At 45.9% G+C, this 27613-nt stretch overlaps 1 protein-coding gene across 1 annotated transcript; it reads right to left on the reverse strand.

The window, feature by feature from the left end:
* Positions 1–42: 42 nt before the first annotated feature.
* On the reverse strand, positions 43–27506 carry LOC114664313 (monocarboxylate transporter 4-like). The gene is made up of 5 exons (XM_028818394.2): positions 27362–27506; positions 6903–7145; positions 5185–5328; positions 4178–4948; positions 43–1335 (listed from the first exon to the last, which is right to left on the reverse strand). Exons 2-5 carry the CDS (start codon positions 7123–7125, stop codon positions 1031–1033), a joined length of 1443 nt encoding a protein of 480 aa, XP_028674227.1. The 5' UTR covers positions 7126–7145; positions 27362–27506; the 3' UTR covers positions 43–1030.
* Between the last annotated feature and the right edge of the window lie 107 nt (positions 27507–27613).

Here is a 27613-nt window from a genome sequence, read left to right on the forward strand (position 1 = left end):
ACGAACCCGGGTTTGAAGAAGAAGAATTCGAGAGGCACACTCTTTAAAAAATGTGCACACACACACACTTTGCGTTTAATATAGTATTTGCTCAGCATTACAACTTGAGATGAAGCCTGCCCCACTTCTAGAACTCCTTCATGGGGGCGGAATGCCCATTGTGCGAAATACCAAAAATTAAAAAGTGCAGCCACCATAATACAGGGCACAGCCAGTATGCCAGTCCTATTGACCAAATGCTGGCGTAACCCCTCTAAATAAATTAAGGTAGACTGGACATTATATAATATAGATACAGATATACACACACACATATATAAAAAAATCTTTGTACAAGCGGTCCAGATCGCAGTTCCAGTTCAGACCTGACAGGACTGTGGCACACAGCGTCCCTGCCCGCGCTGCACTCTTAAAGACAGGACATTAACACACTCACTTAAAACCGAGTGCAACCCACGCTTGAGCTGAACACTCTGCAGCTTCTAGGAGTGAATAAAAAAAAAATAGACGAGAGACCTGTGAAATGAGTCCTGGTGGTGGCCCGGGTGTGCCAGTAATGGAGTTCACACAATACCTTATGGCTTACTGGGGAGGGGAAGTCATGGGTTTGACGTAACAGAAGCTTCAAGCACGAGGCCGCACAAGAGGAATTCTGACGAGGCCCCCATGGATGTAGCAACGGGGAAAGAAAGCAAGCCACTTGCATCCATCGAGTCGCCATGTCAATGCAGAAATCTCGACTCGGCTGGCGCAAACACAATTACCCAGCTTCTTGGGGGCACTCCTGGGCACAGTCATGGAGTGGTATGCAGTGAGGTTTTCTGGAACTGTCTGAAGATGGGTTTACAAATGAAAAGCCTTTGGTTGCTTGAAGATCAGGCAGATCTGCTCAGAGTCGCGTCCTCTCTCCGTCTCTCAGTTCAGTTTCGCACAGCCCTAGCTCTATTAAACCTAAGAACACACGAGACGTTGACTGTGGTAATCACAGGTGGATTCGATAAGCTCCTCCCCCTTTGATGGCCGCCTCGCCTTATACACAGGTTTCAGGGTTCGTGACCAATTCGCCGTTCTTCTCTGCGTCATCCTTACAGGATGGGACTGTCTCAATAGAGTCCACCGCCACACTTTCAGACTGCGGCTTCTCCGCTTCAGGCTTGTTGAGCTCCTCCGTTTCCATGGGGCTTAGCGGCACCTCGGCCTTTGACTCGGCAACTGGGTCCGCTTTCTTAATGCAGAAGAAGTTTCCGAGGGCCAAGACGAGTGCAGAGAGGAACACCTCGGAGCCGGCGACTATGAATACAAACATGTAGCGCTTGGTGGCATCCAGCAGTCGCCCTAGAAAGAAACAGAATGGTTACAACCATACAACAAAATTGTCCAAATTCCATCATTGACCACATACAAAATGACCAGTGGGTGGAGAGCACGTCAAGCACTTGTGAACCTCTACGTGCAGAGGATGGGAGCCATGAGTGGGGAAAAGGGGAACTCCCGAGGGATGCTGGAGTGTCAAACTCTAAAAAGTTACCTTCTCCAGTAAGTTTTCAGACCACTCTTTCCAGTTACCTCAAAAGCTCCAACATTTCTTTGTTGTGGTTTGTTCATTGGACCCAACATCATTACAAATAAAACTAAATGTTTGTTGCCAGACGGGCCTAAATTAAGTAAAGCTCGTTTTTTCCTAAGATGATTTGTTTAATAAAAACCACAAAACATAAAAGACAAAATATATTTTAACACGTTTCCCAAAATTGCTGCTACCACCTAAACTAAAACCACTTCTAAAATGCATGCTTCAATTATCTAAGAGTATGGAAGAGGAAACCAAAAGCTCTCGTAATGGAAGGAGAAACAAAAATAGTCAAAAATGATGCGACAGCAGCCACTCTTGTGAAGCGGTGACAGAGATAGTTAGCCAGTGAGGGGCAGGGGATGTTTATTGGGCCAGAATGGACGAGGTCATAGTGGGCATCAGGAAACATCCAGCACGTTTTCAGAAGATGCTCTGGGATCCAAAGTACAAAGGGTCAGGACCTCCATTTTAGATCTCCTCTGAAGGACTGTGTCCCCCCGTTGCTGCACTGGGGCATTGGGATCTACACACAGACCACAGGGTAAGCGCCCCCTGCTGGCCCCGCCAAACACCTCTGCCAGCAGTAACTCAAGTTCTCCTGGTTGGTCTCCCATCCAAGCACTGGCCGGACCCTGATCTTGCTCAGCTTCAGGTGGATGGCCTCTTCTGGAGTGCAGGTGCTATGTCTGCTGGACCAATACAGTATTTACTCCGCCTGAATTTACTCAAAGCCGTCCTCTCAGTTCAATCAACACTCACAGCCTCCGATTGCCTTTCACATTTTCCCACAAGCATAGTGACCCGTTGGCATTGGTGTGAAGAGTGAAATCCCCACCACTGACTCCTTACCTAGCCCTTGGAGAGAGTAACCACCTCAGATTGTCAAAAGGAAACACAAACAAGCCTGAGCTCACTCAGTCCATCCACTTGTTCTTATGAAGCGGTCCTGCAAACTACTTAGACAGGCTGGCACTTCATCCAGGACTGGTCCTGCTTTGCACTTAATGTTGCAGAGATAAGCTCCTGTCATCCCGTGACCCTGAATTAGATCAAACGGCTTTGAGAACACTAACCTTGTGCATTTGAAGGTCCATCTATCATACAGTCCTAGGGCGCTAGAGTCAATCCAAGCAACAAGGTAGGAGCAGTCACTGGATGAGATGACCGTCCATCCCAGAGGTCTGGTTAGAGTCACCAACAAACCCATGAGGTGTATTCTTGGGGTGGGGGAGGAAATCCCAAGACTCCAGAGGAGACCACCACCAACATGAGGAAAAAATAGATGTGCAATATTTACAAAGAAGTAACCAGGTCTGGGGCTGAACCCGGTGAGGTAACCGCAATAAACACCACACTACCATGGAGTATACCATCTAGTCAGGGACAGCAGAAAACTAAAAGGCCAACACTCAAAACTACAAAACTGATCTCCACAGACTTCCCTACACAGACACGCCCAGATTATTATTATTATTGTCACAGTTTCTCATCGATGTTCAATACAATTGTAACAGATCAATAGTTCAATTAAAATGTGCTTGGACCAAACCCACGGTTCCAAGTCTGAGCGATTATGGGGCACCAACTCTGTGTCTAAGGATTTAATTCAGTAAACAAATCAAAACTTAGGGCTGCTTGTGAGGGGAGCTTCAGTTGGTGAGCAGGGGCTTGAAGATACGCTGGGCTATTCTCACGAGGAACAGCAGGATCATAGCACTTCATTAAGCAGACACTTTCCAACACAGTCCAATTTTTCATTCCATGAAATTAATCAGTGTGTGGCTGAAGGACCTCACTGCTGACTGGTATCTTGGAGGGACCCACTTATCCTTAGACTAGGCCTTCGGGGACATCCTCATAGAAGAACGCTTAAAAATTGGGCTCCCGTGATGGTTTGGTAATCCAGGGGAGGTTCAAATAGATTAAAAAATAATAATAATGACCAATTCCTGGAGATACAGGATTGTCAATGAGACCCTGGTATGAAGAATGTGGGCACACCACCCACAGGGAGAAGGGTTACAGTCCAGCACAATTGTATTTGAGTCACCAGTGTGGGTGAGTAGTTTTGGAACGGAGTTATTAAGACTTGTATGTCAGGCCTCGTCCATATTATACCAATTGATTACTTTTTATGGATTTGTAAATGTGTGCTACCCTAAATGTCAAGGACCACAAGGGTCCTTCCCAAAGGTAGGGCGGAGGGTCTGCTTACAGACACACAGAATTGTCTAAGGTGGGAGGGAGACCTTGGTGTCCTCACCTGCCCCAAACACTTAAGTCTTGTTGACGCAGCCAACTGCTCTGAATTATTTAAACACCCTTCCCCCACGACACATCCTCAGTCTAAAAATAAGTCGTACAAATCAATTACACCCCCCATAATTGGATTTCGACATGTTTTGCCAACTAAATCTCCATTAGCTGCTGCCACCACTGCTGCGGCTGCTTTAAAGAAGGAGAAGTAGATAAATGAATGCCAACAGATTGAGGGCAGCTTGTTTCTTCCACCCAGCCACTTCTCATCTGTGTATCTTGCCATCTATGCTATCAGGATAGCTGAAGTGTGCTCTACGTCAACCTGGTACCCAGATAAAGACTTACCTGCAGAAGGTGGGCCTACGAGGACAGCAATGGCCTCAGCCAGCAACACCAAGCCGATGGCGCTAGAGAACTTCTCTCTGCCCACAATGGCCATCAGGACCTCGAACTGCAGTGCCCCCACCATGCCGTAGGAGATACCGAAGAATATGCAGAACACAACCAGCCCTGTGTAGTCTGTTGCCATGGATCCAATAAGGTCTGTCACGCCATTGAAGATCATGGCGAAGCTGAAGAGGTACACACATCGTGGCCGGACCCATTTGAGACCCGCAATTATCCCACATGTGGGCCTTGCAAATATGTCTACAAATCCCAAAACTGTCAGCAGCAGAGCAGCCTGGTTGTCTGGGTATTTCAAGTCTTTTGCATAGCTGACCACAAACACTGGGGGTACAAAGAGCCCGAGCACCATAATGGACGCAGCAATGGCGTAGATGATGAAGCCCTTATCCTTTAAGACCGTGAAATCCAAAAGTTTTTTGTTGCTTTTCTTCGGGACTACCACCTGCTCTTCTCCAGCGGGCGTTTTGGGAGGCTCCAAGGGCCTCATGAGGGCCCCACAGACACAGCAGTTAAGCAACATTCCCCCAAGAATGAGAAAGCCGCCTCTCCAGCCATAGTTAGTCTGTAGGATTTGTCCCAGCGGGGAGAGGGTGCACAGAAATACTGGACTGCCAGCGGCCGACAGCCCATTGGCCAGTGGGCGCCTCTTGTCAAAGTATCGGTTTAGCATGATTAGGGAAGGCTGGAAGTTCAGTGCCAAACCCAAACCTGACAAAATAGAAAAGGAAAAAGGTCATTGTCTGAATTCCTGGCCAGCTGCACAAAGAACATTCATAAAGCTGGACACAATCTGGATTCTCAGTGACCAGCACCACCACCACCTCCATGGTGTGTTTCACAAGGGGGCCGACTCATCACCCGAGGGAACAGCTACACATTTCACATCAGCTTCCCACGAGCAAGAATCTGGGGGGAAGGTTGTCCTGTAATAAACTGCTACTTACCCGTGAGGACACCAGTGGTGAGGTAGACCTGAATGATGCTGGTGCAGAAGGACGCCGTGACCATTCCCAAAGACGCCAGAAGGCCTCCCACCATCATGACAGGACGGCAGCCAAATCGATTGACCAGGATGCTGCATAAAGGTCCTAAACGATATAAGGGTCACACAGACATTCTTCACTTGAAGCAGAATGGTGGTCAAGTCATTCACATGAGTTGGCGCACATTTAAGCCAGGCGTCATCACTGCTGCCACCTAAACCTCAAACTAAAACTCCCATCATCTCATAATGGACCCACATTTGATAGCCCACCTCAATTCAACACACTTTAAAACTAGAAACCTACCATCATGGGTGGGGTGACGAATCGCTCGGCTCTCCCCACTCTGCGCCTCGCATCCTTACACGGAGGTGCCAGCTGTGAAGCCATGGCGTCAGTCAGAAGCGAACGCTGATCCAGCTTTGCTTAAGGTAATCAGCCGATGGGGCAGAGGCCAGTCACGTCACCAGCTGTGTGGAGTTCTAAGACTCTCACACCCCCAACACCAAATTATGCAATTGCTAATTGTAGGGTATGTCAGACTTGCCAACTAAAGCTGCTGACCGCGACACCAGACCAGGTCAATTTAATGACTGAAAAAAAAATTGCTCGGTACGTGAAATTATGTGACTTTGCAATCATTATGTGGCTTCTGGTCATTTCTGCTGGCACCCAATGGTTTACTCTTCTTCATCATAAGAGTTTAATTTCTTGCGCAAAGTATGGTCCGAAAATGGCCTCAAATTTTGGAGTTTTCTGATCTACTGGTCTAGAAATGGGGAGGAACTCCCAAAAGCCAGATGTCTTGCATAACTAGGACATCAAGTGTTAAACGGTATATCACATGTGGGAGACTTTCTCGTACCGGTGAGTTAGGGGGCACCGGACAAAAAAAATTACATTTCAAAGCATTCCTAAGCAATTGTTATGGACACCAAAATAAAAATTGATGTTAGGACATCAAGATCTCTGGTCTTTACGGAAGCATATTAGAACCATGGAGAAGCAAAGGAAGAAAAGCAGTGAATGTCGAGAAAAAAGTCAACATGTCAACTTTATTCTTGACATGTTGAGTTTGATCTCCCAGTTTTTAGTCAAGATTAAAGACGACACTTCGACTTTAATCGACATTTCCACTTTAAACCTTTGCTTTTCTCTCTCTAGTTTAACTTTATCTTGTCATAAACTTCATCTTCAGCAGCACGACCACCACATGTTTAATCCACGCTTTAATGCATCTCACCTGAAAATGATATCAAGTATTTATCTTCACATTCTAAATGTTCAGAGAGCAGGAATATCGTGAAGTGAATGGATTCTGTGTGGTGATCACTGCCTGCGGCTCCGCTCAGTTTAAGAAGCACGTAGCGATTACCAACTGGGTCGGGAAACACTTCACACAAAGCATTTCACGTGCTGCATTAGTAATGACAGGGTTTGAGAAAGTTTACGATGTTCTACTTTAATGACAAAATAAACCGAGAATAAAGTCAACATGTCCATTTATTTGCGACATGCACTTTCATCTTCACTGTGTCCGTATTTTTTTTTTCCCCCCCGTGGCCCTAATACGCTTCTGTAGGTCTCGCTATCACAGCAGGCATCCATTTAACCAGCACCATCTCATGGTATTTCGCAGTCTGCATTCTTCCAAAAATAGCAGTTTTTGCCTCACTCACCTGTTCCATACAGCATAGCCAACAAGATGGAGGAGATCCATGCAGTGTCACTGTAGCCAATGCCAAACTCCCGAATCAACTCCTTAAAGAAAACGCTGACAGCTTTGGGGAATGCGTAGGAGAATCCTGTAATGACGAAGCAGCCAAAGAGAACTGCCCATCCCCATCCACCATCTGGGGCTTTCACTCCCGACGCACCATCGTCTACCACAACTGCACCCATCGCTTAAAAAGTTTGGCCTCCTGAAGGGGAAGAAGAAGGAGTAGAGTTAGCAAGTCAAGTGAAGATGGTCAGGCTTGTCAAGTACAAGTGCTGCAAGACGTTCACTTCCACCAAGAACCTTAAGGGGTCAGACAGAACACCTGATTGAGCTGCTGAGCTTTAGGCTTTGTGATGGAAAAGGAACGTCAGGACCTATGTGACAATCACGTCAGGTTGGGTTGCACTAGCAGACTGTTGTTTTCCTACCCTTAAGACTTTAGGCTGTCCTACAACAAAGTGAAGCGACATCATGCGAGAGCCAAAAAACAGCTGACCGGGGACATGTTTAGTGACTCTGGGCTTGCAGATGGGGAAAGACCACCAACTACATCGAAGCCCCCTTTAAATCAGATACAAGGAGGAATAGGGTTCCCTTATATTGAAGGCGGACTTCCGTTGGTCATTAGGAAGGACAACCCACCTGTGAAATGGGCTCAAACTGCAGAAGCACCTGCAGCCACCACTGGGCACTCCAAGCAAACACTCTGGCCTCCACAGTTCACTTTTGAAGGTGCAGTCTTGAGCCATCTTCATTTCATTGTTCCTTTGTAAAAGTGACAATGACAATAAAGATCTATCTATTGTTCACCAGGTTTTTAGAAATCCAAGCCCTGGGGTGAACGAATCAAACCCGAAATGAACAGGGGGAACAGTCAAGGACCTCTTTCTCTCGGCAGGTATCCACAAGGAAGGAGATATCACACTTGAGGGGGGTCCTAAATGCAGCCCAGCTGTAAACCACAAGTTTGCCAGGTCGTGACTCCGAATGTGTCACTTGACCCATCGGTGCTCCAACCACAGAAGTATCAGTTGCATGGCGACCTCGATTAGCCACTTTGGATAAAAGCGTCAACAAAAGTAAATGTAAATAAAGAACTTCAAGACGCTACGAAGCAAAGAGCAGGCCGACAGCTTGGTGGCCATGGAGAAAGGACAAACAAACCTCCAGTGTGCTGCCAGTCTCACAGAATCAAAACCTTGTGGGGCTGCAACCCTGGCAAGGAGCCCAACACATCAGAGGCCATGGAAGACATGTGGCACATTAGGCACATCTAACTCTGGGATCAGACTTCTGCTTGCTGTGGAAGCCATCTTGGTAGAAGTAAGATGGTCAATGGCAGGAGATGGACATGGAGGGGCTGTGTGTGCTGCCATCGTTCTTTCAACCCTCTTGTGCGGATGCCAAAAGGGATTTAACTAAACACTACCATGCCACAGATGGGCAGCAGTCCTGTCTGCTCAGCTCTCAACCAAGACTACTAAGGCACATGCAGCCGCTGGGCATCTACACCCTCACATTAAAAACGTGCATTCTCCCACTGTCAGCGTAGATGGGGCCAAACAAGACAACATTTTAAAATTGCGTCAAAACGTGTCATTTTATTAATAGCCCCGGGACACCTAACCTGGCTCTCAAAATGGGCTGCACGCCAAGGATAAATCACCACGCTGTGACATACGTGAGGGAAGGAGAAGCCTCCTCAAGGACAAAATGAATGTGCGCTTCTGTGGGGGACCATAAATCACAAGTGGCACGTGTGTTGGGGCACATGGATTCTGGGCAGGACTGCCACTACCACAAAACTTGGGCATCATCCTATGAATGGGGATGGAAAGGTGCCCATCTCATTCTTACCTCCGTTTGCTTGTAAGAGCGCTGGGCTTCACCACACACTTACCTCACATCTGAGATTTATTACGAGACCGTGTTAGCTATGAAGCAAAACACAACTTGTAGATTTAATTTCACCGTTGATCAAGTTTTATTAAAATCCTCTTGTAGTTCACCTGAAGGCGCACTTTTATTTATTCTGTAAAGCGTCTGGCAGCAGTGCGCAGTCCAAAGGGCGCCCTAGGAAATAAACTTTGGCCGATGGCTTCATTGGTTTGCATCACCTGCTTGTTGACTCCGTCACTGGGACAGCTCAGGGTAGTGGGGTCCATGAAAGGCACTATATAAAAAAAGTCTCTCCCACTCTGCTTCATCATTGGGTTGCCTTGTATCATATGCTTATCGGTCAAGCAAGGCACTATATAGTCGGACACTTATTTTTGTTTCACTTTGCAGAGCACTCTTGCAGGTGAGCCATCTTGAAAGGTGCTATAAAGGTGAAGACTGACAGTATTCTTCACTATTGGGTTGCCTTCTTCATCAGAGGAGCTCACCATCCATTACCGAACCCACTAAATGCAGCTCAGGGTCAAGGGGACCACAAAAACAGCCCCCCGGTAAGCTTCATTACTGGTGCTTTGTAACGCGGGTTTGCTGGCAAACTACAAAAAGTGCAGCAAAAAAAAAAAAAAGAGGGATTGGCATTCTGGGTCTTGAAGTCTTCTCACCCCCAGTGCCATCGCCCACATACTAAAGACTTGTGGGCTGATAGCTCAAAGCCCACCACACACGTCCACATCAGGGGCCCTGCTCAACAGCGATGCCCCACAGATCAGCGTCACGAAGGTGTGAGGATTAGGCTGCAGCCACAGGGGGGCAGTGTGCTAGAAACTGACCTGCAATCTCCAGGACGCTAAGGCAGGCAAATGCTTGGCAGTGCCATCTCAATATGGCACCATCAGGGAAGTGTAGTGGGCAGGTTTTGTGCATTCTTGCCCAACACTACAAATGACTGACTAATGATGAAATGCAATGCCAGGCTACACCATGGGCATGAATTTTTTTTTTTTTTTTTTTTTTTTTAATGCATGTAATAGGATCTGCACGTAAAAGGGGATTCCAACAGCACTCCTAATCCACAAGAGATACCAAGCAGCACTTCATGCTTTACTTAAGCAGAAAAAAAAACACAAAAGGCTCCTGCCAGCCACGTGCCAGTTCTAAGCTCTTTAGCCAGGGAACCGTAATTCGTCTGCTTAGGAGCGCAAATCCTCCTCCCAGCCCACAGCTGGCAGCTGCTGCCATCTGTTAAATGACCTATGGTTGATTGGCACCTGCACCTCCAGAACACTGCTCTGCCAGTGTCCGACTGCTGGACAGATGGATCAGGTTACCATCAGGTCCTTGGAGGCTGCTGAAGCTCATTTTAAATGTGGGCACGATGGGTGGCACACAAAGGCAGAAGACACCAGCCAGAGTCTCAGAATCAGCCCAGCACTGGTATGTGCCAAGTGCCTGACTTGATCAAGGCCCCCGGCGTTGGTTCCCCATTATATCTGAATGGGGAGGATGGGTTCATAAAATGAATGAGTGATAAACCTCCATGGGATGCCACCACATCACCACACAAGGTGCCATCTTTCACAGTTCAGTACGACTTGCTAGATTTGAACTTGCAGCCATAGAATTCCCAGTGCAGCACGCTGAAGTCTCAGATCCCCCCCCCCCCCGCCCACACACACACCTAACAAGTCACCCGTAGCTCAGTGATGATCTTTAAGTTACACACCACTTCCTCACGTCAATGGACTACGATGAGTGATCCAAAGGTCAAAGCGACCAAGATTCATTTCTGGGACACTTGAAATTGGACTCCAGATAATCCTGCTTTCAAGGTATTTTAGGAAGGCTGCCAGGGCATCTGGCCCTTAGTGCCGCGATTCAACTTCGGAAGCTCCCAATACAGGCGGCTGGCCCCAAGATGACCCATCCACGCTGTCCTTGACCCAAGGCCATACATGCGGCTCATTTTCCACCCCTGTAGAAACTAAAGGGCTACTCTGTGGCAGACCCCTTAACTTCCCAACCTGTCTGTGCCCTGTTGGGATGCAGATGCCCACCCCACCCACAAGACACTGAATTAAACTTGATAAATGCCATTCATCTTGTGGGGCCAATGCCTGCATCATCAAGCCCGCCCAGCTGGAAAATTCAAAATTAAAACGAGCCGCCATCGCTGGCTTCACTACAGCACAAGGCCGCGGAGGCTTCTCTTACTTACCACATTCATGAGATTTCAAGTGGGAAACTGTACACCCCCCTAACAAGGACCACACCTTCAGGTGCCGCCTGCAGGCCTTCTAGTTGACTCGTTGCCAGCCCCACATTAACAGGGTGCCACCCAAGGATGCACATTGTGCCACAGTGTCAATTTAGTGCGATTTCCGAGACCCTGAGACTAAGATTTTTACATGCAGACCCCTTTACTTTTTTTCACATTTTTCGATGTTGCAGCTTTATGCTAAAATCATCCATCCATCCATTGTCCAACCCACTGAATCCGAACACAGGGTCACGGGGCTAAAATCATTTTAATTAATTTTTTCCCCACATTAAGCAACACTAAACACTCCAGAATGACAAAACGTAAACAGGATTTAAAGAATTTGTGCAAATTTGTTTTTTTTCTGTACACAGACCCACATGTGCATAAATACACCGATCCATATTACCAAAACCCTGTACATTAATTAACGTGTAGGTACATTATATAAATACAGTGGTGTGAAAAACTATTTGCCCCCTTCCTGATTTCTTATTCTTTTGCATGTTTGTCACACAAAATGTTTCTGATCATCAAACACATTTAACCATTAGTCAAATATAACACAAGTAAACACAAAATGCAGTTTTTAAATGATGGTTTTTATTATTTAGGGAGAAAAAAAATCCAAACCTACATGGCCCTGTGTGAAAAAGTAATTGCCCCCTGAACCTAATAACTGGTTGGGCCACCCTTAGCAGCAATAACTGCAATCAAGCGTTTGCGATAACTTGCAATGAGTCTTTTACAGCGCTCTGGAGGAATTTTGGCCCACTCATCTTTGCAAAATTGTTGTAATTCAGCTTTATTTGAGGGTTTTCTAGCATGAACCGCCTTTTTAAGGTCATGCCATAGCATCTCAATTGGATTCAGGTCAGGACTTTGACTAGGCCACTCCAAAGTCTTCATTTTGTTTTTCTTCAGCCATTCAGAGGTGGATTTGCTGGTGTGTTTTGGGTCATTGTCCTGTTGCAGCACCCAAGATCGCTTCAGCTTGAGTTGACGAACAGATGGCCGGACATTCTCCTTCAGGATTTTTTGGTAGACAGTAGAATTCATGGTTCCATCTATCACAGCAAGCCTTCCAGGTCCTGAAGCAGCAAAACAACCCCAGACCATCACACTACCACCACCATATTTTACTGTTGGTATGATGTTCTTTTTCTGAAATGCTGTGTTCCTTTTACGCCAGATGTAACGGGACATTTGCCTTCCAAAAAGTTCAACTTTTGTCTCATCAGTCCACAAGGTATTTTCCCAAAAGTCTTGGCAATCATTGAGATGTTTCTTAGCAAAATTGAGACGAGCCCTAATGTTCTTTTTGCTTAACAGTGGTTTGCGTCTTGGAAATCTGCCATGCAGGCCGTTTTTGCCCAGTCTCTTTCTTATGGTGGAGTCGTGAACACTGACCTTAATTGAGGCAAGTGAGGCCTGCAGTTCTTTAGACGTTGTCCTGGGGTCTTTTGTGACCTCTCGGATGAGTCGTCTCTGCGCTCTTGGGGTAATTTTGGTCGGCCGGCCACTCCTGGGAAGGTTCACCACTGTTCCATGTTTTTGCCATTTGTGGATAATGGCTCTCACTGTGGTTCGCTGGAGTCCCAAAGCTTTAGAAATGGCTTTATAACCTTTACCAGACTGATAGATCTCAATTACTTCTGTTCTCATTTGTTCCTGAATTTCTTTGGATCTTGGCATGATGTCTAGCTTTTGAGGTGCTTTTGGTCTACTTCTCTGTGTCAGGCAGCTCCTATTTAAGTGATTTCTTGATTGAAACAGGTGTGGCAGTAATCAGGCCTGGGGGTGGCTACGGAAATTGAACTCAGGTGTGATACACCACAGTTAGGTTATTTTTTAACAAGGGGGCAATTACTTTTTCACACAGGGCCATGTAGGTTTGGATTTTTTTTCTCCCTAAATAATAAAAACCACCATTTACAAACTGCATTTTGTGTTTACTTGTGTTATATTTGACTAATGGTTAAATGTGTTTGATGATCAGAAACATTTTGTGTGACAAACATGCAAAAGAATAAGAAATCAGGAAGGGGGCAAATAGTTTTTCACACCACTGTACACTTAATAAAGACCACAACCCATGAGGAGAACACCAGACACTTTGACAAAACATCGTAATTCTGCAAGACAATAAAAATTGTTGTCCAAATTATTTGAGAAGAAAATGCTGTACCGGTTGGTGGTCTTAGAGGAGATCTTACTTTGGCTGGTAGAAGAAAGAAAAAAAAAAAAAAAAAAACTGTGTGCAGAAGGCTTCCTCCCATCAACCCCAGCACACTTCTGCTGCCTGATGGGAATTGTAGTCCCTACTAGAGTTACACAGTATATCGGTACTGAAGTACCACCCAAAAAACAGTGTAGACTCGCATAGAAGTCGGGTCTTGAAACCAAAAAAACGATCATAAAAAAAAATCAGACCACAACTTATACGGACACTTAATTTTATTTATTTATTTATTTTTTTATATCTTCTTGCCTCCTCCAATCTCACATCAGTTTCTCGGATGCATTGAATTTTGTTGCAGCAGCGCAGTTACCAAATTCTTTCGCTACTTCAATGATTTTTAATTTAAAACCAGCTTCATATTTTCTTCTAATCTAACACTCCATTGTAGATAAGGGATGCTGATACGATAAAGGTGTATTAGGGGGGCGAGATACAAAAAACACAAATCGGTGCAAAGTCACTTAGGAATCATTCGTGTATTAACGTCTGATCACGTAGGCACAATACGTAGAAAACAAGGCCGTGTGCTCTCAGGTGGGCGTCAGCATATCATAATCTCTTGGATCAATAGCGCGAGTTTTCCGCATTCGACTTGTACGACTGACATAAGATACAGGAAATTATACAGTAAAATCAAACCCCGACTTCTCCGTGGGAGAATTTAAATGTGAATATATACGGTAAATAAAAATAAATCGTATGCCACCAGCATTAAGCTAGTTTTGGTACCCCAACCCTCAATCTTTGATGTAACACGTGTATTTCATTGGGCTCGATTCACCAACCCTGCCCTTCAAAGCTATAGAATTATAGGAAGGCGCTGGAAACTCTGAAGGAGACCCCCCCCCACCACTTCTTGTCATATGCAGAGCGGGTAGGCACACGTGTGTGCGGGCAGGGGGAACAAAGTTTGCTTTGGTATCATTTTGGTACTGTGCAGTGAAAGCTAGCATCAGTGCCGAAGTCAAAATTTTCGTGCCGACTCAATTCTAGTTCTTCCACTGGCTCTGGTTTCTCGGTTGCCCCCGTACAGCCTTTATTTTTAAATTTGGCTAACCACAACGCACGCAGCATTTCATGAAAATCGGTTTGGCTTATTTTGCATGATTGCCAAACAAACGGATTATGATTTCAATTATTCAGTCCATAACAGCGTGTTCAAGTGACATGCGGCAAACTTATAGTCGCCGGCTAACCTAACCAGTGGTAAGAAAATCCGAGTACCACGGACATGGGGAGAACATGCAAACTCCACATAGATCAAATCCCACTCTGGTCACGGTCTATGAGGTGGCAGCGCTAACCACCACACCGATGGGTTTACTCCTTCAAATGACCTGGGATATTCGTACAAGTAACTTATTGGCCGTGTGCTGCCACCATGACGCCCACCAGGACAAGTGGATGAAGAGAAAATGGACTAACAGCCACTCAATAGTCCAATACAAGTCCATGAAAGTGTCAGGCTATCGGCCCAGTAGCTACGGCAAGGGCTGTAAGACGAGGCTGCTGGTTCGACGCCCATATTGGACCCACTTACCCTGCTCTAGCTTAGAGTAAATAAAATCTCCAGCCAGCACATGGCAGTCCAGTATAAGGGAGACGTGGCAAACAAATCAGTCAATAAAGGGAAACAATAAGAGAAGTTACAACGTGTCCATAATTCAGCACACAGGACTTGTTGTCACAAAGTGTTTGAGATATGGTTGGCTTCCGCTTTTTTTTTTTTTTGCGCATTATGGTACAGTATGTACGGTTGTTCAACTGCCAGCCTGCATGGGCAGGGAAATGCAACTAACCAGCTGTGCCATTTCACACGTCTAGCCAGTTAAAGCAATGACTAAACAAAATGTCAACAGTGGACATGGGGATCAGATTGGCATTGTGCCCTCTGCGTCAACCAGGTCAGGATTCATTTGCAGATGGCATCATTTGATAGCTGGGAAAAGTGCTCACGAGGTTGCATTTATCTGAACATTTGGGGAAACAGCCAGTGAAAGGCACTATACACTTCAGACAGACAGCCTGGGCAGTTCAGAAAGAAAGACTTAAAAACTGGAGCGGGTGGGACTGTTAACCGACATTTTGTTTCCATTCACTACATTATCTTTCATTTAGTTTTGCGGTTGTTGTCTTTTACGTGACAGGAAGCACACCATTTGGGGGGGTCATCTCTTTTTTTAAATGACACACAAATGACATTAAAAAGATGCCTTGAGACGCCATTTGATTTAACGCAAGTCTCTCCATCGTGGAAACGTTGCATCCAGTGAACCAGTGGATCACGGACTTGCACAAAGGTACGCCATCGTGAACAAATCATTTGTTCTTAAGACTGAACGGAATGGAAACGGCACCCTTTTGGGCATTTGCTTGAGGTTTCCAGCACTTCTGCTGTTAAGAAGTAATGGTGTGAAAGTTTCAGTAACTAATGTGCCATTGTGAGCCCTTTTCTTGGGCCAGTATTTTAAAAAATTTTGATAAGGTCAGGACACTTGGCCTACTGGAGTGCTACAATAATGCCAAGGGGACATTTGAAGCCCCCTGGCAAATTGCCACACGTTGCTTATCATTCCAGGTGTTATTTCATTCCATCTGTATTTTTTTTTTAACCTACTTAATCAGGCTCAGGGTTGTTTGCTCCTAGCAGCACAGCGTTCCAATCAACCCTGGATGTGATGCCAATCCATCATGGGGCAATTTAGAGCCACCAATTAATCGAACCGGGACATCAAATCCAGAATACTTGGAGACATAAGAACATGAAGTCCTCACACAGATGACTGGGACAAGCAGCCTGCCACCCACCAGCACCTCGATCCTGTGCTGCTCTTTGGATGTTGCCACGACTGCTCTAATCACTGTGCCACCCTGCTGCCTCTAAACATCTGTGCAAAATCTCTCATCATTCACCTGCTTCATGACTTCATTAACAAAAAAGTCATTTTTAAAATGACTGCCACGACGGCCATTTAAGAAATTGCTTAAACACTAAGCTGGCATGTTGGCACTTGATGGCCGTCTCTATCCCCAATGCTCTCCACTCATTGATGCTCTGAAGGCCAGGGACATGGCTACAGATTGGGCGGGCACTGCCTACATCCACTTATGACCAAAAGTATTATGGCATTTAGGATGGCATCTTTGTTATGGCACTCACACCAGGCCCTCTAGTGGCAGAAAGGCAGAGTGGACTGGCAGCCCTCCAGACATTCAGCCAGATGAGGGCGGGGCCTCAATCACTACAGGTGGAGCCTCAGGCCACGCCCACCGAGATCAAGAGGCCCACTTTGCAGACCCAAAATGATTGACAGATCAAACTGAAAAAGCCGGGCGATTCCAAAGACTGACAGTGGGCAAAGACACAGGGCATCAGTGCCCGAACTTAGCCAAGCTTTATTTATAGTCCTATAGCAGCTGATAGCCAAAACAGGACAGCGGGCTGTCATCACAAGTGCCGCACTTCACCGGCCATGGCACGTGACAACAGCTGAGAGGCTTTAAAGACACAAGACAGACTTGCCGCCAGGCCAAAACAGACCACCCAGAGGGGAGCACACAAGACAGAGGTGACTGGGGGGGGGTTAGCCATCTACAGCAGCGGCCTTAAATGAGCCCCCTCAGCACCTCAGACTGCACATTGGGTGCCTAGTGGGCTCAACACAACTGGCGAAGAAGAGTCCAGCGCACCTGCAGCCTCAGCATCATAAAAAGGGGCAAACGCTTGGTCAGGTTGCTGCCAGGTCCGCGTGACATGTCCTCAGTGCCACCCCGGGCCACATCAGCTCGTCTGGAGAGGTCTGCTTTCCAATTTTATATTGCCTTGAATCTGAATAATCGATTTGTGGAGTACCTTATGACTGCACTGCACTCAGTATGAAAGGCACTATATAAGCATGACTGAGCCTGTGCATGGTTATCATATAGAAACTTTTGTTTTGCAAAAGGCACAGGAGGTACAAAGCCACTATTTGCACTTACTTACCCTCCGAGATGCCCACCGTGGGGGCTCCACACAAGACCACCTGTCTTTATGACCTGAACTGTCTGCTGCGATTGTCCAGCCTGTAAAAAAACGAGGCGCTAAAAACAATTCATCGCCACAGAGAAATTCACAGTGCACGGTGCTACAGAAAGACTTAAATAACTGGCGAGTTCTGCTCTGCTGTCATCTTTTGTGAAGACACGAGCTACGGAAGGCACTTTATAATAATCCTGTGTGTTGTACTCTATTCAGGTATCTACTCTCCGAGAACTTTGTAAAGGCACTATACACACACACACACACACACACACACACACACACAGTTACTTAATCTCAGAGCCGTGAAAGACACCACACAAATCCACCTCTCTTAAATTATGTGCCGTCTACTATAATCGTGTTTGCCACCAGAAGGCCCACCGTTTAAGTTAAGAAAGGCACTATATATAATAAATCTCAAAGACATTCACTGAGAAGGGTATTATAGATAAACTGACTGAACTAGTGAGTTACGCTCAGTCGTAATCTTTATTTTTCAAAGCACTGTAGGCGCTATACGCTATTTAATACTTGCAGACTGGCTGTGGAAGGCACGACATCAGCAGACTGCGCTAATGAGTTGGACTCTCCATTTGTTGTATAAAGCACTTTGAAGGTTCATTCTGTAAAGACGTTTAGCTGTCAAGTACCTTCTGATGGGGCTCACTGTTAAAGGCACGATACAAAATTACGCAGAACCTCGTGGATTATTTTTTCTTTGCTCTATAAAAGGCACTATATACAATTATTCAATCCGTTTATTGTGTCCTTGTCACGTGCACAGAATGCAGTCACCAGGTCGCCACGTTCCTGTTCTCCTCTACATAAAGAACGACAGACCCTGATACGTGTACTCGGCTCTGATCATTTTTTGCTTTGTAAAGCATTTTGAAGGTGTACTCTGCAACAAGGCGCTATACATAATTATTTAATCTGGTCAAAGACTCACTCAATATAAACAGGTGTACTCTAATGCTGTGTTTCAAGCTCTCCGAGAGGGCACACATCCAAAGGCGCTATATATACTTTATTTAATCTGTAAGTTGTCTTGCTAGGATGCTCATTGTCAAAGGCACTATATAGATGGTGGAGGGGTCTGGTGTGTGATGTAAAGCACCTTATAAAAGGTACAAAGGCACATATTTTTTGGCCTTCGCACGAAAAGCACAGGTGAATATAAAGTGACGGGCCCTGATATTTGCACTTTACCGTAGTCTAGTAGGCTCTGAAATGTAATTAAAGTCACACAATGTGAAAAGGCGCTATATACCGTGCACCTAAAAAGGTGTTGTTTATAAAGACATTGTGATGATGCTTACAGTCACTATAAGGCAGGGGTCGCCAGCTCCGGTCCTGGAGGACCACCGTGGCTGCAGGTTTTCATTCCAAACCCCCTCCCCCCCCCGACCCATCGAGTGCCACATTTGTGCTGCTAATTAACTTTTTGTGAATTATTTTTAATTGAATTGCTTTTTTTAAGATTTGTTCCTCTGAACTTCTTCATTTCTTTCCTTAAATGGCACCCAAACAGAAATGAAACGTGAAGCGAGTGACCCAAGAGAAGACCACCTCACTCGGGGCCTCAAACCACAACCAATTTCACTCCAACCAGCTGCTTAATGAGGCGCCGATTCTTGTCGTTAATTAAACTCGTTCTTTAATTCCATGGCTCGTTTCTTCTCTCGTGGTGCAATAGCAGACATTTCCTAAATTGTTGCTTTTCTCTTTCTAAGAGCTCTGGTGACATGTTTTGTGGACCGGAGCAGATTGACATTCCCGAGACCTCCACCCTTTTTATTTTCAGATATTCCATGATGGACACCAGTTGTTTTGGCTCATTTTGTATCTCGTTATTGTTTGGCTGCTAATTAAGGAAAAAGAAACCATTAAGGGGTCCGAGTCTTCAAGAGCAAGTCGATTAAAATTAATTCAAAAGAAGTTAATTAGCAGCAAAAACAGATCAGTCATTCAGAAAAGGGTAAGAATGAAAACCTGCAGCCACGGTGGTCCTCCAGGACCGGAGCTGGTGACCCCGCTATGAGGCACTATATAAAATGCACCCGAGTGAATACTGGAATGATTTTGATGAGAACAGGCCATTCGGGCCAAACAAGCTCATCCATCCTGTAACATCAAGTCGACATTTGAAGGTCCCCACGTCCCTCCCGTCTCCCACACCGCTCACTCCATGTGGCCTTTCTTCTCTCCGTGTGTGAAGGGAGACTAAAAAGGCGCTATATATGTATATTTGTGTTTATAAAGTGCCTTGAATGTACATCTTGAAAAGAAAAAAAAAAAACAAGTATTAATGGGAATGAGTTTATGACGTGCTTTGTGATTTTATAGTGCCTTTCACATCAGTGAGCACAGCGTATAGCAGATTGGGAGTGTGAGAGTATAAGTCGCACATTTAGTACCATGATGGCACACGCTTTATTCTGTATATTTAGAAAGTGCTTTGAAGATACACTATTAATATTTTTATTCAGGGTGTATTTATTTATTCAATGCCTTGTGATTGTGCTCACTGTATAAAGTGACTTTTGGAGAGTTGTCTGCCATTGTCAAATTCTTTCCTCTGTAAAGCACACGCTATAAAAACACAACAACATGTAAAATGATTCAATCTCCTCAAGGACACTCATTGTGAAAGGCACTATACAGAGCCAGAAACCACAAGCACCTGCCACTCTCTTTTTGGTGAGCACAGCCATTTGTATTTAAACCTGATACAAACTGCACGCTCCATGCAGACCATTTAACTGCGCCAATGGCCGTCTACAGGAGCCTTTCAGTCCTGAGGTGACCAGCCACAGCTCATGGGGCAAGCAGCTTTCGTGTTTATTTGATGGCCGCCTCCATTCTCTGCAATTCTGAGCCTTAAATAAGAAAAATGATGAGCGCCGAGCAGGAGGTCCCCAAGGGTCATATGCAGGCGGCTGTCCGATTTGTCTAGGCATGGCATGGCATGACAAGACCCCAAGGGAAACGCACACTTTATGAAATACTGGAGGATGAAACCCGCTTACTGTTCGGTTTGCTAGGCCATTACTTAGATATGCTGGTCATCTGGGACCGCCATGTCTCATAGGCAAGCATTCGTAAATAATTTAAAGCGGTTAAATGAGCCAATCTGAAAATGCTTTTCATTAGCCAAGGGCTGCCTTAATTAAACTGAACGTCTTAATTGCACCCGGCCCTGGATTAATGAGCCATTTAAAAATATCCACATTACTAATCCTGGTCCAGTTCAGGTGCCCTCCAAAACTGGGCAGGACAGGCTTGACCGTCAGTATGGCAGACTGCCCAGTGTGGTATCGGAGCATTAAACCATTACACAATCATTACTGTAATAAAAAAAAGCACAATACATACTGACAAGTGGACAACGCCTTCAGACTGGAGAGCAAGTGGATTAGGATTGTTGGCGTCACACAACAAACTGGCGACAGTGAAGGACAGAAGAGCGAGAAGCACCACCCGCCTTTCATTAATTAACACGGTGGCTGAATGCCCAAGGGGCTGAGCTGTAAATCACAAGGTCACGAGTTCAACCCACCACCTCCGAGCCTGCCGTTACTTGCATTGAACAAACACGGAGACATACCTGACAAACGAGTAAAGCGTTAAGTACGACATCCACGATGCGTGACGCCACATTAGCACGCGTACCCGACACAAGCGCGCGCGCGCGCACACGCAAACCCTGCGCACCATTTCAAGGTCACCAAACTAAAAGCAACGGGAAAATAAAACCTGACGAGCACTGCCTGCCAACAGTTCAGCTGGGGGTCCCAAGCCACCCCCGGGCCCTCTTTACATCGCGCGTCTGTTGTTAGCCCACCTGCTAGAACCGCTCGGTTGAATTTTTACTGGGGGGCGCATGCGCAGGTCGAACTTGCGGCGCTCCACTTCGTGTCCGACAGCCGCCCGCCACACTCGTCAGGGGGCCGAGTGGATCAAATGGTCGGTGGTGCTGGGACGGCAGCCATTAGCGAAGCACCGGCGCTTCATACCGCAGAGCGGACCCGTACGCATTTAGGATCGACCTTCATGATGGAGGCGCCGACATTGACAGGAATCGATGCAGTCGAACGGCTCTGATTTGGGGCTCCAACTGAATATCGATAAGCACCCGTTTGGAAAAGAATGAAAAGCGCCATTTAGAACAAATAAAATCTACATATAAGCAAACTTAATCAAACCTGCGGCATTGAATGATTCAGATAACGCATTTTTTGTTAATTTTTTCCTGTACGTTGTTATTTATATTGCAAATTGTCTTCAATTTGTCGCTTGCTACTCAGTTTATACTTTTTATTATTTCCATTAGTGTGTGTCCTAATGTGTAGAAAAAGCCCCGAAATCTTTAATGTATGATGCGCTTCTTAGCGGGACACAAACCGATTAAGAAAACCTGCATGTAGCTCGTGTTACTGTACGGCAGACAGCGAGGGTCCTCTTAACATCAGGAGCCATTCGCATTTCACAAACCTGTCCCCGTCTATTCGCAGTTATTTACTGCATGGAGTCTGTTGCAGATCGAAGTAAAGACGAGAGTTCTTTCTGAAACCTTCAGGAGGATGTGTCGTTTGAGAAACAAAAATGATTCCCCGAAGGCATCACTCTGAAGAACCACTGTGGCACATTTATTTTAGAAGGGTCCAAGGAGATGGGGTTCACGTCGTCCCCGTGTACGTGGAGCTCGCATGTTCTCCTTGTGCTCGTCTGGGTGTCCTCCCACGGTGCGAAGACCTGCAGTTTAGATGGGCTGCCGATGTTAAACTGGCCAGTGTGTGTTTTGGGGGGTATTGGGGGGGTGGGTGCCTTGTCTGGTGGTTGGCTCCTGCCTTGCACTGTATACTTGCTGGGATTGGCTCCAGCTGCCTTGTAACCCTGCTCAAGATGAAGCGGTGGTTTAGAACAGGGGTAGGCAACGTCGGTCCTGGAGTGCCACAGTATGTGCTGGTTTTTGTTCCAACCCAGTTCCTTAACGAGAACTCAATTATTGCTGATGAAGCACATATTGCTTAAGTGACATTTTGATGCTTCATTTTAGTGGTCTCGCTTGTTAAGGTTCTCCAACCTTAATTGCTTATTTCAATCTTAAACTGCTGCATTCAGTGTTTTAATTGCTCCTTATTAGCAATAAGATCAATAAGATGTAAAAGACAAAGCAGCCAGCAGTTCTCCAGCTAGCTTTTTTCCAATTACATCTGTGTGTGTTCATCATGCACGGTTTGATTTAATAAAACACTTAATAGAAAAATGTGACAGACTGAAAATGATCTGTTTTAGGCTTCAAATCATTTGGATGATATCCTTGGAAAGGAAAAAAACCTACGATATAAAAGCCTTACATTGCACAGACTAACAAGCCATAAAATTAAATAAGGTCTGAGATTGGCAATGATTGGTTTCTAATTAAGCAATTGGGTTGAATGAAAACCTGTAGCCACTGCGGCTCACCAGGACCGACATTGCCTACCCCTGTTTTACATCTTATTGCTAATAAGGAGCAATTAAAACACTGAATGCAGCAGTTTAAGATTGAAATAAGCAATTAAGTTTGGAGAACCTTAACAAGCGAGACCACTAAAATGAAGCATCAAAATGTCACTTAAGCAATATGTGCTTCATCGGCAATAATTGAGTTCTCGTTAAGGAACTGGGTTGGAACAAAAACCTGCACATACTGTGGCACTCCAGGACCGACGTTGCCTACCCCTGGTTTAGAAAACAGATGGATGGACGGACACAAAAAGGCACAAAACTAAGAAAGGTTGGCTTAGTGAAGGCTGGAGTGAGCTGAAAGCAGTTGTTTGGAATGAATACCTGCCATTGAGGTGGTCCACAGGGTGGATTGTGTGCGTTTGTCTAGGCAGTGTGATGAACTGGTTAAGGCTTTGGACTTCAAACTCCGAGGGTGTGGATTCAATACACATAGAAAAGTGCAATAGAAAATGTAAGGAATTACTATTATATATAACACATAAAGAATTCAAAGTTTGTTCTCAAACCTGCTAAATCCAAAGTGGGGTCATGTAGGGCCACAGCCTATCCCACCCACAGTGGCCACAAGGAGGCTGGGGTGCCAATCGCACACACACACTTTTGGCCAGTTAGACATTTTTGTGAATGAGAATTGCGAGCAGAACCCACAGAAACTCTAGGAGAACAAACAGAGAAAGCCACCAGGTACAGGAATTGAGCCCAGAACTCCAGATCTACACTCTTAAAAAAAATAAGGGTTTACAAAGTGCTTCTTCACAGCAATTGCCAAAAAAATATATCATTTTTGGTTCCCAAAAGAACCTTCCACATGAAAGTTCCAAAAAGAATCATTTGGTCAGCAGCCACGTCACATGCACTTCAGAACAGGTCATCCACTTCAGCCTAACATCTTCGGGCCCGGCCAGTACTTAGATGGGACACCAAAGGCTTGGGTTGAAAGAAGTGTTGGTAAGGCCAGCAGGGGGCGCTTACCCTGTGGTTTGCGTGTGGATCCAGATGCCCCACTGCAGTGACACAGTGAGTGACATCGTGCTGTAAACATGGAGCCGTTCCTTCAGATGAGACCTAAAACGGAGTACCTGGTTCACTGTGGTCATAAAGGATCTCTGGACATCTTTTGAGAAGAGTGAGCTTTATATCGATGTCCTGGCTAAACTGCCATCACGGCCTCAACAATCCTAGTCCCCCTAATCATCCCCTGAATCCAATTTCGCTCTCTCTCACCTCTTCACCACCAAATAGCTAATTTGTGGTGAGCATCCAGGCTCAAAATGGCTGCCATCATCCAGGTGGATGCTGCACATTGGTGGGGGGCTGAAGTGGCTCCCCACTCATGAGAAAAGTGCTATATAATGTAGTTAATATTAATTAGAACTGCTGTTCCAGAAATAACTTTGAATAGTAACAGATTTGTAAAACAACAAAGGAGTCACGATTTTAAAAAGACATTTGACAGGCTGGCTACCTTTAGGGTTTTCTTCATCTGTCCACATCCTGCTAGGCGGTCTAATTGACTTCAGTTTCTGTTTTCTTCACAACTTAGTCCAGGGTTTGGAAACTGCAAGGATGGATTAGGAAGCTTTGCAAAGCCTAAAGAACCTTTGTCAAACTTCTTTGTCAAGCAAAGGTCCTCAGAGGTAGCGCAGTGGTAGTGCTGCTGCTTTGCAGTAAGGAGACTGTGGAAGATTGTGGGTTCACTTCCCGGTTCCTCCCTGTGTGGATAGCGCTTTGAGTACTGAGAAAAGCGCTATATAAATGTAATGAATTATTATTATTATTAAAGGTTCAACGAGGAGCCACACAACCTGGTAAAAGTGCCATTTTAGAACTGTAACTTCGGAGTGTATAGGAGGCAGTTTTCACTAACCACTGCACCACCACACAGCTCAGTTCACAACATAAAAATGACAGTTTTGTAAATCACTTCAACGTTGTAAACGGCTAAGGAGAACACGATTTAGAATTAAAAAAAAAATCAAATGGAAGACACCTGCCATGAATACACGGGTCGGGGAGTCAATCCGAAAAGGAACTAAACCTGCACGGGATGTGGCAATCGAGAACATTTAAATATGCGAGCACAATTTGTTATGTTGGAAACGTGTGATAAACGTGTAAAAACAGTTTAGGAGCACAAGTACCGGACACCCGATTTCGGGGACGAGTCCGTGTGTTAAAACATTAGCAGAATTTCCATTCAGCGTAATCAATGGCCTCTTCGGCAGATTCAGGTCAATTAATCGCACACCCCAGGAAACACACATTATTATATTATATATACACACACACACACACAGTATATTTCTTTTTTGTTGCAGACACGGACAGACGGTGACCGATCTGGATTCCACTCCGGTTCGCTCGATGACCAATTCGCTGACCTTTTCAATGCTACCCTTCGGCCATAACGGATTAATGCTAAACAATTATTTTATATGCTGCTGCCTTTTTTAATAAGTAATGACATTTGTTTGCCTTTATCGCATTAAACTTCAGAAAACAAAAGAAACAAACCAGGTTTTCTTCGGTTAGCCCCCCCCCCCCCCGTTTGTAACACTGCAGCAACAGGTGCAAAGCAGAAAGCAGTCTACGCATAGAGTTGCCAGATGCCCGGTATCCATAAGGAGTCTACACGTCCGTCACATTTTCAACATTTACCGAGCGGGTTTAATTCCTACTCGTACGCAACACCAAGTTCAAAGCTGGGCGCACACCCGCCGATTCCAACTAAATTCAGTTAAACGAGGACTTTTATCAGTACTTCGGATTCAGCGGCGTGAGTCATGGAGCGGTGACGACGGGTTCTTCCTTTCCAGTCACATTTCGATAAACTCACGCCGGCCTCCCACACTTCTGTGCGTCCTTCCCTCTTTCAATTGGAGCGCCGTTGTCTCCAAGGTGCGCATCAGGTGAGCGCCGCATGCAGACGTGAGGGACGTGATGCCTTATCTGACCAGCCTCTTGCACCCGAGTCAAGATTTGTAAAAATAAATGATTATAAAAAATCGACGCTGAATTTACCTCACCGGGTGTCTCTGAAAGCTGCCTATAATCTCACAGACGAAAGAACTTCAGGAGGAGCTGGTGTCGGAGCTGCCGGTTCTCTTCAGATGCGCGTTCATCTCGTCTGACTGCCAAAATCGAAATGTGTGATTTTCGGGGTCACGTGAGCCTTTTAAAACCATCCAACGATGCCGCGACATCAGTCAGACATGTAAATTTAATAGCGCTCCCTATCGGCCGGTAAGGACACCACCGCCTTCCTGCGAAACGAGGCTCTCTTAGCGAGTCAAGTCGCTGTCCTCAAAATCGACACACGTCCTCTTTTTTTAACCATTTAGTTTAAATCGACATCACACTACATCCTCTCGCTGTACGTCCTGCCCGCGGATGCGCAGTTTTCGTTTTCTTCCATCCATCCACCAATTTTCTAAACTCGCTTTATCCTGAGTAGGGTAGCGGGAATGCTGGAGCCGCCGACCTTAATGTCTGCTCTTAACTTGACTGGAGGGCACCAAACAGCTCGTACGACGTGACTCTGAGCAACGCACTTAAACGACGACCTGTTATGCACTTCTCATTTCCCTAAAAGAAACAATCTGATGTGAGAAACGCCAGTTCTGTGGATGTCCGAGGATGCACTAATTGATGTCCCGCCCGGTTGTGCTTTTTCATTTGCACCTGCACTGCACCCGTGACGTGAAGCGGGCCAGTCGCACATCAACAACTTCTTAAGAATCCAGACACCTGTAAACTGAAAGTCCAGCGCCATCGGTTTTACGGCGGAGATAAATAAATAAATAAAACGAACAAAACGGATTGCACAAAGCTGCCAGGCGAGGATGGCAGAAAGTAGGCTATGCGGGACAGCAGATGGCGAGGCGACATGTCACGAATTCTGTGGCTGTGCCCACTCCATCCGTTCATCGACTTTCTCCTGCTGTTATCCTGTGCCCAGTTGTTGTTTTTTTTCCGCTATCCATTTCACTTCGTGACAATTCCGGCTTTGGTGGAGTAAAGGTCCATAAATAAGCACCTTGGAACTGTAAGCTGTGTTCCCACTGACTGGACACAATGTGCAGAATCCTGAGGTGAAGATGCGCTTTACTGTTTCTTGGACGGTTTAAGCCGTTTCACAGCTTGTGAGATCACCTTCACCTTCTTCATCTTTTCCTCATCCTCTTAAAATTGGTTACCGCCACTGGGGACCTGTTACGCGAGAGCAGGGCTAGAATTCAATAAAACTCAACACTTTGTAGGCTTCCTCGCGACGTCGGCCACAAGATGTCCGCACGGTGCCTCCGGCAGTCACACGCCACTTGACCTGTTATCATGGAGCAAATCCTGTGCCAGTCGGGTACTGAGGAGGGAACACTGCTCAAATTAAACTGCTCCCCCCTTTCCCACCCAGGGCAAAATTATATTAAGGATGAGAAATAAAACAGAACTATCCAGTGAACGGCCCCCGTGGCTCCTCCTTACCTGGGGATGCTCGTACGTGCGTCGCTCACTCGTCCCCCCGACGAGATGCTACAGTCTATATCGCCACAACACGCTTATATCGGCACGTCTGGACTGTGAGCGTCACTGAGCAGCTCCTCTCCAAGCCCCCCCGACACACGCCCCGTCAGGACGGCAGACCGGATTTTAGCACAGCGCGGGGTCCTAGCGCCAGCGCGTCATCAAACACGTCACTGTTGCGATCGCGTAGTTAAATCGTCCACAATTTGTAAA

The sequence above is a fragment of the Erpetoichthys calabaricus genome, chromosome 14 (assembly GCF_900747795.2).
Source record: "Erpetoichthys calabaricus chromosome 14, fErpCal1.3, whole genome shotgun sequence".
NCBI classification, from domain to species: domain Eukaryota; kingdom Metazoa; phylum Chordata; class Cladistia; order Polypteriformes; family Polypteridae; genus Erpetoichthys; species Erpetoichthys calabaricus.